The 19,110-nt window shown below is 31.9% G+C and overlaps 1 protein-coding gene across 2 annotated transcripts in view; it reads right to left on the reverse strand.

Moving 5' to 3' along the window:
- Positions 1-19,110, reverse strand: part of LOC127727869 (uncharacterized) — a 37,390-nt gene that overhangs the window by 6,390 nt on the left and 11,890 nt on the right. For both annotated transcript variants that reach the window (XM_052235025.1, XM_052235017.1), the window contains exons 2-13: positions 17,815-17,901; positions 17,116-17,230; positions 16,179-16,351; positions 15,334-15,473; positions 12,876-13,029; positions 12,467-12,558; positions 12,065-12,272; positions 11,559-11,698; positions 8,818-8,986; positions 4,716-4,862; positions 2,140-2,289; positions 1,309-1,387 (exon numbers count right to left, since the gene is read on the reverse strand). In XM_052235025.1, the coding sequence (XP_052090985.1) occupies positions 1,309-1,387; positions 2,140-2,289; positions 4,716-4,862; positions 8,818-8,986; positions 11,559-11,698; positions 12,065-12,272; positions 12,467-12,558; positions 12,876-13,029; positions 15,334-15,473; positions 16,179-16,351; positions 17,116-17,230; positions 17,815-17,887 (1,640 nt within the window). In that variant the 5' untranslated portion in view covers positions 17,888-17,901. The remainder of the gene's footprint in view (positions 1-1,308; positions 1,388-2,139; positions 2,290-4,715; positions 4,863-8,817; positions 8,987-11,558; positions 11,699-12,064; positions 12,273-12,466; positions 12,559-12,875; positions 13,030-15,333; positions 15,474-16,178; positions 16,352-17,115; positions 17,231-17,814; positions 17,902-19,110) is intronic.

Genomic DNA, 19,110 nt, shown 5'->3' on the forward strand with positions numbered 1-19,110 from the left:
GGTTCAACTCATTAAAAAGATAGAAGCTGTACTGTAAATTTGATACAAGATTTGAGCTTTGATTTAAATTCGAGACAAAATTCAAAACCATGAACACTGATATCTGTCAGAATAATGTTTCATTAACATCTGAAGGATGTTATTTTATAGATTACTTTACTTCTTTTTTTACTTAAGACCCAAAAATGGTCTTATCATACCTTCTCCTTTCTATGATAATTTATAAATGATATATGGTTATTGAGAATTCGGCATTAAGTTAATAAATTGCAAAGCACGTATTAACTGACGTGAAGAGGTTTATTACCGATTGTTTTAGGGGAAACGATACAGTTAAGATCAATAGTATATTGTTAACTTAAAATTTTGACTTAAAGTAGTTTTGATATGTTCTTATCAAATATGCTAGGAAAACTTACTAAGGTCATTTAAATTTCAAAACTTTTTAGATTTATTTCGAAAAGAAGAAACCTAAATTGTGGAGATATTGTTGAAAAATCATGCTATTTTATGAAACTGAAATGGAAATATAATACAACACGTGAAAGTGGGACCCTTTTTCTGCATGATCTTAACACCGTTAAAAATTCTCAAAATTAGTTCATGCAAATCGGTGTTATCATACGAAGTGTGGATGGAATGACAGATTTTATGCAAGTACCACTCCTAAAAAAACAAATCAGAAAATTAGAAAAAGAATAGAAAAAGGAAGTTACACTTTACATTTGTAATTTGGCTGACCAATTTCCTAATCATACAACTTGTGAAAAGTTACTCCATTTATAATAAGTCCAATTACCCCTATTAATGACAATACATGTAGAGACGATCAACCATTAATCTGCACAATGTGGCAAAATTTCACAAAAACTAGTTATAGCGAATTTGACTTGTTTATTGCATGAAAAGTGAACGTATGAATAATGGTGTAACTTGATATGTCCTGTGTACGACAGGCAGATGATACTACTAAGACTTCATGATACTTTACAGTTAGCTAGTATGTTGCAATTAATTAGTGCCGCCAGAAGCATACAGAAAGTTAATTTCAAATGTAAAAAAAAATTTCTTTTAATCTCTTACTCTCTCTCAAAACAAGTTAATTACACTACATGCGGTTACGAAAATTTAAAATGTCTAACTAACCGAACAATATGTTTGATGATATGAGCTTAACTGGTTCATGTTTTTTTACTCTAGAACAATAAAGAAACACACACAGTCGAAAAAGTTATACTATGTGCTTAAATGACACAAAAACAAAAAGCGAATTGCTTATGTCCATTTTTATTTCAAAAACTACATTACCTCACTATCATACAACATCCAAATATAGCTAAAAAACAGAATACAGCTCCAACAGATAATAAAGCTGATACTAACACCCCTGCAATGGACAAGTTTTGTGTATACTATATATCCTTTTTGATTTATACTGCACAGTTGAAGAAACATTAATGTTCATTCTAATAGCTGGTCTGTTTTAGAGGACAGCTGTAGTAAGTGAAGCAATTTGTAACCTGCAAGTCGCTTCTTGCAGTATCAGTGTACTAGGAGACCTTATTCGTACAGTACGGCATATATATTTATTCATACTTTCTGCATTCAATACTGTCATGGGACGAATTTAAGAACTTCTTAAAAAAAATAAACAAATCTCAATGGCCTCTACCAATAAGTATCGTTGAAAAACCAATAGTGTTGATAGTCCGAGCATCTTTTCTGAATTGGACTTTTCTATGTAATTCTTGATTTAGTACCGAAGTGAAATTGTTGTTTTATACATAGTTATACGTACAATTAATAATTTGTTGCTTTATAAAGGTTTTTTCCTGGAATGGTTTTCCTAACTGTATTTGGCAAAACCTTTTGGGACTGTGGGTCCTGGATGCGCTTCAACTTCGTACTTTATTTGGCCTTTTAACTTTTTTTCATTCAAGCGTCACTGATGAATCTTTCGTAAACGAAACGCGCGTCAGGCGTACAAAACTATAAGCATGGTATCTTTGATGAGTTTTCTTTTCCATTTTACATGTAAAAAATGACAGCGAATACGTTGTATGTCTTAACAAGTATAGTGTATATTTCAATGTTAACTGGGCATTTTCAAGATGAAAAATATATAGTATGCAAATTTACTTTTATTGCTTGAGATGTGTACGCATTCCTCTGCTGATGATCTTCTATCTGTATCCTTCCAATGTGGAAAGACTCTGACACAAACATTATCTTCTGTTGTTTCAATTAAAGTATAATCGGTTGTACCAGCCACTTTAACTACTGTATAATCTAGAAAACAGTTTTAAACACTACAAATTAATAAATGGTGGATTTCAAAGTATAAACGTTCTAAAATTGAAGATTCGAACATATAGTCATTCATAATTAAATCCGTGAATAAACATTATATTTCGTAGAATACTGACAGCCTGTATAGTCTTACAATACTACAGAAGATGTCCTTACTTTAGATATGGAATCAGCAGTAATATTTAAATACGAGGAGACGGACATATATATCCAAGTTTAGCGATATCATTCAAATTTCTGACAGTGCTACTTTTTATAATAAATAAAATATAATATAAATAACCAGGCTAAGATGATTACGTGTTTAGTTTAAGAAATTACAATAAAATTATGTAATTTCCTTTTGACGTTGCCTACGGTAAAAGGAAGCCATGGTGAATATACGAGACAATATGTAAACAAATCAAATTAAGCTCATTACATTGGTGTTAACCATGAGTGAAAAAAAAACCATCATAGGGACACTTTGATATTGACTTTAAATGTGAAGGATTTTAAACAAGGATTACAATCTATTTCATAGCAAACCACAAAAATAATGGTAATGATGTTAGAAGACAAAACACAACAAAGATGACCACTATTGGCAATGTAAAAGACAATATAATATATATAGCTTGGGGAAAAGGAAAATATATAAGGAACGCAAATGTAAAAAAAATGGAATGTCATTTTTTACGAAGAATACAAAGTCTAAAGATCAATGCTTACAAAAAAATGTATATAATTCCATATTGATTTTATGCAATGTAGCTAGTTTACATACATAGATATGACCATTGAATAATATACTACATTTCACCATAACAGATATTGTGTTGATTATCCCCAGTCCGGCCAACACTTTGCCAAATCAAAAGAAAAAAACATTGTTATTTCCTTCGATATTAACATGAAAGGACGACGAAAATATTCCGTCTTTATACTTAAGCGGTGATATATAGCCTCCTGGTCGTCAAGATGTATGACTTCGCAGCTTTTTAAAGTTCTAGATATCTTTCTTTCAAAAGTAAAAGATGTCCTTCAGAAATATTGTGATTAGATATATTTAACCAGCGGTGTCAATCAGATGTGCATTCTTAAATATTCTAAAGATCTATTAAAGAATCTTCAATCACAATGTTTAGAATTTGACAGGGTTATCGAGACATGATTTTTCTTCGCTTTCCGCTACTATTAGACATGGCTAGATACAAATTCCTTGTTTTAAGTAATGAAAAATCTTACTTTATGAAGTAACCCACTAATTTCAACAAAAAAATGCACCAAAGATGTTATCATCAATTAATTTTATTATACATTTCATGTTATTTTTTTCCTTCTTTTTTGTTTTTTTTTTAGAAAATACATTACATCAATCTTTTCATCATTACTAAATGTTTTTGTGTTTATATTTGTATTGGGAGAGGACGTTTCTAATTATGTTATAAGTTGTATCCAATCCCTTTTGCTATTCTTACAAATACAATATGTTTTAACTAAACTAAAACCAAAATGCTGGACAGTTTGACCGACAATACATTTGTTGAGTCTAGTTTATTTTTATTCTAACAGACAGTCAGTATTATATTGGGTACTAATTGTGCACCACTACTGGCCGAATTGTTTTTGTTTTCACTTGAAAACCTTTTCAAAAAAAGAGAAAAAAGTATCTATGATGTGTTGTCACTTAATAACCCATAATTCAGTGAGTGTTTGTATCTCATATATCCCAGTGAACTTTGGATACTATCTAAACTAAACAATTCGTTTTATATCGTGATCTTTCCCTCGATATTGACACAGATGGACGACTTCAAACTAGAATACATGACAAACGTGATGATTTCAGCATTTAAATTGTTAACTTCCCATTTCTCATTAGTTGCATATTTCGGCCCCATCATATCCCGTTTACATATCTCAATTGATATATTACGATCATGCATGTTCACACTATCCAGACTTAATTAACAGATGTGTGCTCCTTACACTAAAACTGCTACAACAGGGTTATGAGGAAAAACGTTTGAAATCAACACTACATAAGGTTTACGGTTTCAATCACAAATGTGTTGATTGATACGATGTGTTCGTGTTTTAACTACTAGCGACATGTTTTCGCGTCTTAGGTACTAGAATAGTTGTCGGATCTGTAATTTTACCGATTGTGTTCTATCACTGATTGTGAAATTTTTACTGATTTTGGATTCGCAAGGCGGCTGATTGATGCATATCAGGAGACGCTTACCCTGTCAGCACATCCGGTCTTGCTTCTTTCGGAGTTAATGCAATACCATCATTTATTGATTGTTGCCTTGATTTGTACATTATTTCAATCGATCCATGAGATTTAAACATCGGTACACTTTTTTTGCATTAATGTACGACTTGACTGTCCTTATTTATCGACTACTGCTACTTGCCTTCACATCCTTTTCGTTCACAAAAATGTATGTTGTAAAAACTTATCAGCTGTTTGACCTTTTCGAAATTGCACTTTGGTAATCGCCATTTCACAAGGACGCCATTTTCTTTTGGATAGAGTGTTACTTCTAACTGTAAAGGAAATTCTGAAATGAAGAAACAAATATACTATAATATAACCGGGTATTGAACTTTGTTTTCTTCGTGTGTAATGAGATTTGATAGTCTTTGAAGGAATTGCACATAGGAAAATATGAGGTATCCTGATATTTATTTCAATCGGAATATAAGAAGATATATACCATATCTGTATTGTTATAAAGACCAATGACCCTCTGAAGACTTGTCATACAACCATCAAATGTTGTATATATGTATTACAATTCATGTTTCACATTTGCTTTAAACGGATTTACTAAATATATCTTTTTTCATTGACAATATCATCTGCAGACAAACAAGAGTTAAAGAAATACTGTTAAGGGGTTATTAAATACGCGAATTTGACCAAATGGGGATTTTGAAAAATTCTTTAATGTTTTTGAAAATCTGAACAATAATTCATGCTGAGAAAAAAATCAATATATAATGTCACAACATCGTCACACTTAATACTGATTTAAACTTATAAAAAATTACATCCTCGTGCAAAATAAATGAAACATAATGTCCTCCATATCAAAAAGTAAATTAATAAGTAAAATAAAAAAAAATACCGAACTCCAAGGAAAATTCAAAACGGAAAGTCTCTCTTCAAATGGCAAAATCAAAAGCTCAAACACATCAAACGAATAGAAAACAACTGTCATATTCCTGACTTGATACAGGCATTTTCATATGTAGAAAATGGTAGATTAAACCTGTTTTTATAGCTTGCTAAACCTCTCACTTGTATGACAGTCTCATACAATTCCATTATATTGACAACAATGTGTGAACAAAACAAACAGACATAATAGGAAAAAATGTCAAAAAAAGGGGTACAGCAGTCAACATTGTGTTATAATCTTAATCACTATAAAAACAAATACGTATGTCAACATAGAAAAACAAAATGGCACATAGACAAAGAACATTAGCAAAAATGAAAGACAGGAATACAAAAAATGATCATAGCACAATAACACAATGGCGGGATGTATAAGTCCGGAGCCACGCCAAAAAGATATAAACAAAAATGGACTAAACAGTAAAGGTTAATAATTTACAGAGACAAATAAAAGAACACTATAACACGTAATTCAGATGATAAACAACGTCAGTACCTAGAATCTATACTTCATGACCATCATGTATAATAAATTTTGAAGTTGATACGGATTATTTATCAATAAGGTCTTGGTATCTTCCAATGAACTTTTTTAGAATATGACGAGACGTTCTTTGACATAACCCTGGTTCATCAACTTTCTGCTCAGACACTGGTGACGTTTTATAAAGTCTGAGTAGCAGCTACAAGCTCTTGAATACCGAATGAGTTGGGAAATGTATATTCCATATGCAGGCGAAGTTGGTATATTGCTACTAAGGTGAGGGAAATTGATCATTTCAAAATTAAAATCGTCTCATTTGTCACAGATTGTGGTACTGAGATGACCGCTTACGTCAAATTCGAGGTATAAGTCTAAAAATGTGGAGGAGGAAGCCGTGTCTGTTGTTTAAATTCTAGTTCTGGAGGATATATTAATGGAACCCAATCAGAAAAGTTTGGATTGTTAATGGAAAGAACATCATCAATATATCTGAATGTGAAATTAAATTATCTGACTTCTTTGATCTTCTTGTTTTTGACAAGTGTCTGAAGGAACTCCGACTCATATGAACATAAGAAGAGGTCGATAAGGAGAGGTGCACAGTTCGTTCCCATAGAAATCCGGACAATTTGTTGAAAAAGTCTACCTCCAAATTCAACAAATATGTTGTTAATAAGAAACTCCATTATAGTGATCACTTGTTCCTCTAAGTAGCATGTTTTACCTTTTTGTTCACTTTTAACAGAATATACCGTATGGTATCCCAATGTAATAAATTTATAGCGTATGCTATCATATTTATATTGAAAAGCATTGTGGATTATTTCTTTTAGACGATTTTTCAATTTCACATGGGGAATGGTGGTATACTGGGTTGAAAAATCAAAAGTTTTGATAGAATTAATTTCAGAGAAAGATCGAGATTTAAGATTATCCAGAAGTTCTTTAGAGTTTTTTAGAATCCACATATGGTTAATACCGCTACGCGAGTAAACAGTTTCACAGTATTTATGAAGTCCCTCTTTCACTGCAGACAGAATTTTTGTCAAAATAATGGACAATTCCTTTGTAGAACATGCAGATGAGCCGGCAATGTACCGTTGTTTGTACGGAATTTTGTGAAGCTTAGGTATCCAATACAAACAAGGTAAGTCCTCAGATTTGCTGTTCAATGTAATGTTCATTGAAGCCATGAAGGACTTATGATTCGCCAAAATCTCATCCTTGTCAAATGATATATTTTTGTATGTGGGATTACCAGAGTGCTCACTTATTTCTAATTGTTTTACAAGACACTCGTAGTAGTACGAGTTACATACAAAGGCAATATTTTTTTAAGCTTTGTCCGCAGGAACAACAACATATTTATCGTGAAAAGATGATAGACATTTCACAGCTTTTTTGTCTTTGAAAACGGACTTTGGTCGATAATTCACACAGTTTTTCAACTTATGAGTTCGACGTTTTATCATAGACCTGATTGATTGACCCATTCTGACAAACTACAAACACGTAACTCTTGGACACAATTCATTTGATCTTATAAAGAAGAAAATTGATGCTAAATAAAGGCAACAGTAGTATACCGCTGTTCGAAATTCATAAATCGATTGAGAAAAAAACAAATCCGGGTTACAAACTAAAACTGAGGGAAACACATTAAATATGAGAGGAGAATTACGACACAACAGAAACACAACATTAAATTGTAAGACACACAGAAACGAACTATAATATAACAATGGCCATTTTCCTGACTTGGTACAGGACATTTTAAGAAAAAAATGGTGGGTTGAACCTGGTTTTGTGGCTAGCCAAACCTCCCGCTTTTATGGCAATGTTAAATATAACATTAAGATGACAACATTACATGACAGGACTACAATACAAATAAATGGGAGAACATATAGGACAGAGAAACATACGAATAATAGCTAACAAAAGGTACCATGTTTAAAATTTAATACGCAAGACGCGCGTTTCGTCCACACAAGACTAACCAGTGACGCTCAGATCAAAAAAGTTCGAAAGCCAAAACAAGTACAAAGTTGAAGAGCATTGAGGACCAAAAGTTCCCAAAAGTTGTGCCAAATACGGCTAAGTTTATATGTCTGGGATAAGAAAATCCTTAGTATTTAGAATAATTCATACTTTTGCAAACAGTAAATTTATAAAAAAATGACTATATAATAGATATACATGATAACATCGAAGTGGTGACTAACTACAGAATAAAAACGGATACATAAAACAACATAAACAAGCACATAAAAATTCACAGCCGAGTTAGCCAAAGAGATCAACGCAAAACAAAGGTGACGTCACATTTGAATTTCTGAATTTCCCCAAAAGCTAAAATTTGCTTATCCCTATATTCCGTTACTCATTGATAACATCTGTTTTGTTTAAGGTGGTGTTTGGCTTTCCAACCTTTTGCTCTCTTGATTGTAGCTAATGATGGTTTCCCAGGAAGACGTAACTTTTGCTTGTACATGGAAATCAGAATCTGTCGTATATTATTACCCCCACGGGGTCGTTACGCTGTTGATGGACTTTCAGTCAACAAGGGTACCATCCTACCAGTAGCTAGTGCTTTGGTAATAGCAGCATAATTTAATGGATACATTTAACTATAAATGTCAATTCAATAAATTATGTAATTGTACTAAAGCTAAGGTTGCAACTGCACCGTCGCGTAACATTTGCATGTTTTTTTTTCCTGTTCGGCTAATTATTGCCTCTTTTGTTCCCTGGATATTTACGCATCTTTCAGCTGTTACAGTTGATTACATAGTTCAACTGTTCATGATTTGAACTAATTTTGCAAGTAATCACCATGATGCCTTACCTTTATTAACATCGATATAACAGTCTGACCATTTAAAGCCTGAAGTCATATTGTTCCTTGACGTATACGATACACCAAATAGATATGTGGAGGCGTTTGTAAAGGGTCCTGGTAAGGTTGAATAACTATGTTCATCTGTTGAGCTTATTTCTATCGCATGTGGAGTATCCTACAATAAAAATAAAAGTTAATAATTTCCTTCTTAGAAGTATTCATTGGTATAACGAACTTATTTCTTTTGCTACTTCCATCGATGTGTTTATTTCCAACTCGTTCACTATGATCGTGTCTGCAGTGACGTTCGAGATTCCAGTGAAAGAGGGACGAAAGATACCAGAGGGACAGTCAAACTCACAGATCGAAAACAAACTGACAACGCCATGGCCAAAAATAAAAAGACAAACAGACAAATAATAGTACAGATGAAACAACATAGAAAACTAAAGACTAAGCAACACGAACCCCACCAAAAACTGGGGGTGATCTCAGGTGCTCCGGAAGAGTAGGCAGATCATGCTTCACATGTGGCACCCGTCGTGTTGCTTATGTTATTACAAATCCGGTAAATAGTCTAATTCGGTAGGTCACATTCGTGAAATGGGAAGGGTATTGTAGTTACGACATAAGGAACATATCCGATATCATCCGTGAAACGGTTATTCCATAACGGTCAACCAACTCGTGATGGCGTCCGTAAAATTTACGAAGGGACGATTTCAACTTCACCATTTTGAACTCTTGGTTAAATAGCTTCCTTGTGAGCAGCACTCCTCTATCAAGGAAATCATGATAGGAAATACAAGCCCGGGAATATCGTATCAATTGGGAGATATATACTCCGTATGCAGGCGCTGCTGGAATGTATCTCCCTCATGCAAAGCTCTCATTCCGTGTCCAGATTTTACTATACTTTTGGATTTTTGTCTTTTATCAGCTCTTCAGTGCTGGTAATATGTTTTGATTTTCAATGTTTTGTTTCTAGAGCATGACTGAAAAGACTTTAATTGTCGAAATGCGCATCTGTTGCAATAAAGTTGGTACCGTTAATGTTGTTACTATGTATTGGTGGTTAATTATTACACCGTTAATGTTGTTACTATGTATTGGTGGTTAATTATTACATGGTTAATGTTGTTACTATGTATTGCTGGTTAATTATTACACCGTTAATGTTGTTGCTATATATTGCTGGTTAATTATTACATCGGTAATGTTGTTACTATGTATTGCTGGTTAATTATTACATGAATTCAACAGTAGTGCATCGATGTTCAAATCTCGAAAATCGATGTCGGGGGCTTTTATATCACAAATTGATTAATCACGACGGTGTATCATTTTAGTCTGGAGGAAGCATAACTTAACATGTACTGCTATCCAGATATAAAAACGTATGGTCCTACATCCTTCGATACTTACACTTTGGCATTGCTCAAGGTCATTCTTTTTTTGCAGGCAGCTTATGACGTCCTCACATTTAATCCGTTTCAGGTGTACTAATTGATATTTCAATTTGGGAGAACATGGTTTGTCCATTACTTTAAATTGGGCTTTGAACAAGCTTTCAGTAACTTCAAGTACTCTTAGATCGGTATTTTGTGTTCTTTGTCTTTACGTTAGTTCTAAGTGCCAATCTGATGTCTTAAGGCCAATCAAACTAATGTTTGTTCTTATGTTGTGCTGTTGTACCCCTATCCAGGTTAGGGTTAAGCTATCATCAACATGTCTAACCCACCCCAACCTTTATGTGTCTAAAAAAAAGACTGATCAAAGATCCAGGCTTATACTAGTTTTTACTCAAGTCAAGAACCTGTAATTGTCGAAGGTTGCTGTCTGTCATAATTGTTTATGTTGACTTTTAAGCATATACTAGGCAGTTGGTTTTCTATTTAGATTTGTGACATTTTGTCATAATTATCTTTATGGAATGGGTTTTATTCATTTTTGAAGGCCTTACGGTGACCTGCAGTTGTTTACCTCCTCGTCCTTTGGTGTCACGGTGATAGTTGGCTCAATGACAACCATACCACACCTCCTTATTTTTATATTAACATTGATATAAGTCTACATAACACAAAAACAACAGGGTGTTGAGGAATAAAGACAGAAATCGACACTGCACAAGTTTAACGGTCGCCATCACGAATGTGTTGAACAATACGATCTGTCTGTGTCTTAACAACTCACGAACTTTATGTTTTCCTGATCATAGATCTAAAAATACCGGAGATGTCGTCTGATCTCCAAATTGTGTCTTATTCCCTAACGTGACATTTTAACTGAGCTTTGATTTGCATGATGGGTGGTGCATGGAAATGCAAGAAATGCTTGCCGTGTCGACACACTGGGTCTTGTCCTGTTTGGGATTGATTCATGTTTTTAACTTGATTTTTATATGAAAATGGATTTACAAGTTTTCAACATCAGAATAGTAGTATTACATCTTTCTTATCGGACGCATCCGGTCTACTTCCTTTTTGAGTTAATGCGATTCCTACACTTTTCGTTTATTACCTTGATTTATCTTTTGAATCGAGTTATAAAATTTGAGCACCGGTAAACTAGTTTTCATTTTCCACAACACCTAAAGCAGATCGTGGATTCAAATGGATTGTTCGCCAGCACCTGACATCAATATTAATCTTTTATTTACTTTGCCAAATGTATATAGACTTAAACGTATCATATTGATATATATTTTGATAGTCTTAAGAGCTGTATAACCGTAAGATACATTAAACCTTGCATATATCCCAGAAAGCTTGTTCACACCAAAATAAATTGTACGATGAAGTATCTATTGTCCCTGTAGACGTCCAATACAACTTTATTTGCGATTCCATGTCTTTCACAGCAACTACTTCTTCAACAAGTTCAATATCTACAACAGATTAATTGTTCTATCTATGTAAAATTATAACGTTTGTTAAAATTACCTTGTTTTAATAAAAAAAAATAAAAAGATAAAAATTAACAAAAATTGTGGCTGATGCTGTCGAACAATTGAACTCATAACATCTTATAGATAACCAAAACTTTTAAAATGAAGAAGTCAATTCAAGAAGACAGGACAAAAAGTCAATAACCAATCTAGTATGCTTCGGACTAAGAAAAGTGCATTTTAGATTTAATCAAATACAGCTCAAACTATAAGAAAATGCATCTGGAATGTGTAGTATTGAGCTATATCAGGATAGTATACTTAACTTCTATTCATTAATCAACATTTATGTTTAAACTAGTTTACCTTTATACGGAGGTATTTGAACAGACTCCAAGGTTGAATTTCCAATTTCGTTGTATGAGTAAAGGAAAGCTTGATACTTTACAGTAGTATCGATGTTAAATGTAGAATAAAACTTTCCACTACTATGGAGTAAAGTTATCCCTTTTGTTGACATGAGATATATGCCATACTGGATTTTATCGCCATTCCACTTAGACTTTTCAATCCGCTGTAAAAAGTACAAAGGTGCAGTTATGATTGTAATACTTTTTGTTTTATTTAATGCCAAACATATAGATAATAATTTCTCTATACAAAGCAGTTAAGAATTATATGCAAGTTTTTTTTCAACTCTATAAAATATATCGTAACGACTAAATACAGTATCTGTAAATACTGTAGAAAATATCTTAAATCATTTACCTTCCAGAAGATCGTGACATCGGCTGATGAATTCTTAGATGGTTGTATCCAGGAATATCCTCCGATATCTGTACTTGGTGGACATTCCGGAACTAGTAATAAGACATATTATGTGAATATATTTAATATATCAACAAATAATCATATAAATGAACAAGTTATAATAATATCAGGAATCATGGGTATTTCATAAATTTCTTAAACGACTGAAATATCTTCCACTCTGCATTTAATAACATACTGTTATTGTTAAGAGCATAATTGATGGATTATGTTTTTTTATTACAAAGAAACAACTTGTCGGATCATTTATTTCGTCACCTTTTAATACAACTTTAATTTTTTTCTCCTGAAAATAAGAAAGACGCGAATTCATTATTAAATGCTCTTTCAGTGTATTTAGTAATACCTGTTTTGTTAGTTTTGACTGTAGTCCTAACTTTGTTACTCCAAATCCCCTTTCTATCAGGTTTACATGTTACCTGTATTTCGTATCTCGTGTATGGTTTTAGATGGCATATTTCTCTGCGGACTTCACCTTTTTCAGAGTAAAGTGTGAGTATCTGAAATATTCAGATGGTTTAATGATGTTACTATATGTACTAACTATATATTTATGGGGCAGCAATGTCATAAACATTAGCTCAGTCTATCTTTGCATCTGATGCAAAACTTTGACTATTTATCAAATTATTTGCATAGAAGCATATTCCTTGTTTTATTGTGAGAAGAACCACGCGACTTCAGTTTTCGCACATTTGGCAACAATCACTTTTTAAAAAGTTATATGTAATGGAAATATTTGATTAATGGATGTGGTGCGTTTCTTTCATTGTTTAGCATAGAATAACTTTGCACAACTTTTCGCCTAAAACAATTTCGGTGACATAAACTTTCTATTTATTTTTATACAATTATATAAAACTACATTCTTGCAAAGTAAAATAATTAATTCATATTTTCTAGAATAAAGAAATGTAGTATATTGCCAATGTGAAAATAATCAACAGAGTTCATATGGAGTAGTTTTAAGCAATTATGGGTCAACAACAAGTTGATATTTCCAAACAATGTTAAATCATCTCTTGTTAGCACATATTTACAACTTCTCGTCCAATCAAATTGCTTATATTTGCCTTCTAATTTTCATAGTACATACTTTTTCCATGTACTAAGTAACTACGCATGAATGACCACAAGGGTAAGATTTCATTGTATCGTAATCAAGATATTAAAACAAAAATTGCTACTGGCTATTTTGAAATAAATGCTGTGTTCCAAATTAAACTAAATAGTTTGTAATTAGTTTTCAAATTGATTTTTAAACATCCTACTATTTAATCTTTGGATCTAAAAATGTTTTTGACGATTAAAAGTTTCTTTTGTTTAAATAAAGAGTAACACATATGTTTTTTTTTATACCTTGATTAGAGTACAACGCCATCTGAAAATTGTAATCATTTATCTTCCATGCAATTACTTTGTACACAAAAAAGAGTGAACCATGAAACCTTGTGAAGGAAAATTACAGCAATTTGATATATTTCGTCATGAATTGATTGATTATTGGTTGCTTAATGTCCAGTGACAAATATTTCATGCATGTAAACTATCCACTAGACTACCTATGAGTACATACCAGGGCAGATCCAGTCATTTTTAAAAGGGTTCCAACCTAAGATAAAAGGGGGGTCCAACTGTATGTCCTCATTCAAAAGCATTGATCATCACAAAAAGGGCGTTTTCCATCCCCCTCCTGAACTCCCCCTCCCCCTTTTTGGATCCGCCAGTGCAAACTATCTATATGTGTAAAATTTATTATAGTTTTAGTTTTTAGGTGAAATTGAAAAAATGTTTTCAAGAATATAAAGCTTCAACTGCAATTTAATTATTGCCTGCTTTTGGTCAATTTATTTTGTCATCTTACCATGTGAAGAAGTACATGAATAGTAAAACACCGCTTTATGTCAAAAAACATACTTACACCAGCAGCTACCATCTTTTCATTCTGGATTCAATATTTTACAATGATGCTAGTGAGTAGATTTACAAAACTACGTACATGAGCTACACCTAGTCAGCCAAAACATATCAATAGACTAATTACAGGATTACTCAAGTTGTAAATATGTGCTAAATTGGATAGTGTATGGAAAGGTATATACTATGAAATTAAGAGCTCGGGGCAAGCCCCTCGCTCTAAATTTCATAGTATATACCTTTCCATACACTAACCGACACTTAAATTCAGAATATGCATGACAAATGTTGAGCTTGAACAACAATCAATCACTTTAGAATTCATACCCTAAATAAAAAAAATGATTCAGTTTTGTTCAAAGTGCTGATCAGCACTTAATATTTCTCCTCCAAAATCAAAAAGATGAAATTACTAGTATTCAAAATCAGTGGTATAACTATCTAATATTTGTCAATTAGTTAAATTCGGCAAATTAAAAAAGTTAATGGTCATCGGTTAAAGGTGTCTGATGTGTTAACAATAAAACACACGCCTCTAACGATAAATGAAATAAAACTTAGTATGTAATAGTATTGGTTTTTTTTTCAATTCTATCAGTCGAATCATAATTATTATTTGAGCGTTTTATATTAAAAAGGTATCAACAAAAATACTAAACTTCAAGGTAAATTATAAAAAAAGTCCATAAAACATGACAAAATCAAACGCTCGACTATATCAACCAACGGGACGAAATGAAAACAACTGTCATATTGCTGACTTGATACAGCCATTTTCGGAAGACAATGGTGGGTTAATCCTGGTTATATAGTTAGCTTAACTTCCCACTTGTATGACAGATGTGTATAGTATAGTTAAAATGGATGTAGGAGAAAGCAGTAGGTACCTTGGTTTTCAGTGCTCTCTCAGGCTTGTACATAACCTTAAAAGTCTTATTGTGCACATTATCTGAATGTTTCCATTCAAGTAACACGCATGACATATTTTTCGCCAATGCAAACAGGTCATTGACTGGATCCGGGTATACTACAAACAAAAGTAAGTATCATAATGCAAGTTATTTGTAGAAATAGAAAGTAGTAATCCTAAAAAAAGAATAAAAAAAAAATTAAAAAAACTAATATGATAATTATAATAATTGTCATTAAAACCACATTTTAAAAAAGGTAAACAAAGATAACGTTTCCGTAGTCTGTATAACCACACATTTGACCTCTGATCTTTAGGCCTTTATAATGAAGTTGGTTTTGATAAGATTACACCATATCAATAAAAAAAATCCAAATCTGACGTTTATCCGAATTCCAAGGTAAAATTTTCCCATTTGGAGAATTTGTGGTTGATGTTTAATATGCCATAGTCTCAGATACATTTCTTTACCACTTTGTTTTAGCCTCGTGGCGAATATGAGCTTGACAATCAATGTATTGACACTTGTTTGCTGTTGAAGATTGCATGCAGACGTCTTAATTCTTTTGTTTTGTTTTGTTGGGCTGCTGTATCTTTGACGTTTACATACATTTACTTTTATTCATATCCATAGATACAGAAGTAAAAATGCATTGCATTGTGGAGGACAAAACTATCTCTTTTGCATATTAACTTTAACATAAATCTAAAAGTGTGTGTCAGTTGAGAAGATGATAGCCTTGGAATCATAGAGATATAGACCTCTTTACAATATATAGACTTTATTCCTATTAAGGCAAAATATGTATAAATCCTACTTACCAGATTCATTCCATCTTACGAGGAAGAAATTGTGTAAGTTATTGTTAATACTGACGCTGATGTTATGTTTTCTCTCTATGTCAATATTATGGTCATTTATGCTCCATTCACATGATGTACTGTTGGTAAGTTTAGGGCAATAATACCACTTTGAAAATGGAACTAAAGGTTGCCTGAAAAGAATCAGAAAAATACAGATTCTATTCATAATATTTGAAAACATTTTCTGAAATAACCGTCATCTGGTGCTCTAATGGATAAAAAGATAGAACAGCAAATAAAACATGGAAATGTTGTGATAAAATATAATGTAAACGGTACAGCCACACCATTCATGTCAAATTTACAACACTCCTTAGTAATATCGAAAATCGAAACTTCATGTCGTAGGGAGAACATGTAAAACACATAATATATAAACTGATCAAATATAAGAAGATGACTATTTTATTCCAGTCCTGACAAAGATCAAAGTAAAGTTTACCTTAAAGAGTTTTAATCCAAGATTATAGAAATAAAACATGAATAGATTAATTTCTATTAAATCAAGTCTTTTTAATCATGTCAGTACCGAAACATAATGTATATGTCTATTTTTTCTTATTCTTTTTGTTTAAAAAGATGTATGATAACCTGTAAATGTTAACATCCACTTCCTGTGGCATCTGGTGGATAGTTGTGTCATTGGTTATCATACTACATCTCATTAGTTTTATATGTATCCATTTTCCATCAGTTTTAAACAATAATGGTTTCCAATTAGATTCACATTCTGTACAAGCATCAAAATGTGAAGGTAATTTATTAAAAGTCAGTTGAAATATACTCAAGTCCAGTTATTTCCGGAAAGACCAAACAAACATGGGAGTAAAAATAACCTGAATTTCATGAACACACAACGAAACCAAGAATAACTATAAACATAAAGTATTATTACCAATAAACCTTGACAGTCTTTATTTCAATACTTTCTGTAATATTCCATTTACATATAACATTCTCCCAGTTGTACACAACACAGGAAAAATCTTTAACGTAACTGACATTATTATCTGGAATAAAATTCAAAGAAATAAAACAGAATGGAATACACAGATGTAATATGTTATGAAAACTGTTTGGCTGTTTGACTGTTAGTCGAGAGTAAACCCACCTGGTGGTTTATAACATAACCCAAACGACATATGCTGATGTAGTTTTAGTTGTCATTTAAGAAATTATAAATAATTGTTTTATTGTACTGAATATACATTGCATAAGGCACAGCTGACCTGAACATGTCTTGACTATATTATTGAAACCCTTTTCGTTCTGGTGCCTTTACCTTTGACTTCTAGCGTACTCAACGAAGATAAGACGGAAGTAGCATGCACATTCATCTTTACATGTTATCTATCCTTTCAGTTCTAAATCGCTGATTACTTTTGAGACGTCCGATTGCAGACGGCAGTGTTTGTATGTGTTACGAAACAATTGGGAAACTTTCTATTGTTGTTGTCATTATCATTATCATTTTCAAACTCATAAACTAATAGATTGCAGTTGTCATCAGGGATTTTTATATATGCGTGAGTGTGTGTTAAAGCGTTTTCATTTGGTACCAAAATAAATATTTTAAGATGATATGGAACTATACCTTGAATGTGAGTGAAAACCAACACTAACACACCAAGTACAACAACTGAGTGATACCATGACCACTTTATCATAGTATTTTCAGTATCTGCAAAAAGAAAAAATTAAATGTTAATCAAAGCATTTAAAATGCCTGCAAACGAAAGAAGATAAGTAAGTAGTAACGTCAATTAGATAGTAACGCAATAACACATGATTTCAAACAAACAAAAATAACGTCCAGTTGTCATACAAAGAACAAGTAAAAGTATGTTTCTTTTAAAAAAAAAATCAAAACATGAGGTTTTTTTTAGAGTCATTGTGTTTATTACGTTTTAAGCATGCAAAATGATGGCATTATTTATAATTTTGTTATCCATTTGGTTTGTTTCGTTTTGTGGTTTTATCTGTAAAATGGTTATTAAAAAATAAAATGTTGGCATAAAAAATCAAAATGTTGAATATGGCTACTATTTTTTGTATAACGGCTTTATAATACCATTTCCTAATTTCCACAGAGAATTGTCAAACTAATTTCACAATTAGTCAATCAAACATGTATAAATTTAATTATGCTAAGTAAACACTATAAATGTATTGTGAATGTGATGTGATCTAGGTATTTAATTTATTATATTGATTTAGATTTCCCTTTTGTTTTTTTTTTTACTATGTAAATCTTAAGTTAACGAATCTCTTTTGAATTAAACGTTAAATTTACTGAAATTTTTACTGCTCTAACTGAAATTTTACTGAACTTTAACTGAAATTTTACTGAAATTATTTGTTACTGTATTTTTACTGAATTTTTAAGTAACATTTACCGTAGTGGCGTTTTTAAGCGAACTAAACTGTAATTATAATTCTTTTGTTTTCATTGTTGATTTATATTAGTAAGTTCGACATTATTATTTTAAAGCGTTCATGAATAGATATTTTATAATTTTATGTACATATCTAATGAGTTTTAAATCATGTAATACATGACTATGCTTTTTTGTAAAAAAAAAAAATTCCCTTTAGTATATATATATAACTGTTATAGCTTTTATTTGTATATACAGTGTCTCATAAGTCTTTTAAGGCTGGGTATTGATCCCTTTTTTATGATGTTGTTTTGTAATTTTATTGTAGATCAATATGTGACACTTGAATAAAGTATTATTTATCTTATCTTATCTTATCTTTAATTCCAAACTAAGCCTGTGACATTTCATTATACTTCTTCAGATTACGAAATCACTGGCTTTACCAACAAATGTATGATTACGTTTCTTTATTTATCTGCAATTGCCGTAGTCATATTTTGGGTTTTTTT

Source organism: Mytilus californianus, unplaced genomic scaffold (genome assembly GCF_021869535.1).
Source record: "Mytilus californianus isolate M0D057914Y unplaced genomic scaffold, xbMytCali1.0.p SCAF_1, whole genome shotgun sequence".
Classification (NCBI taxonomy): domain Eukaryota; kingdom Metazoa; phylum Mollusca; class Bivalvia; order Mytilida; family Mytilidae; genus Mytilus; species Mytilus californianus.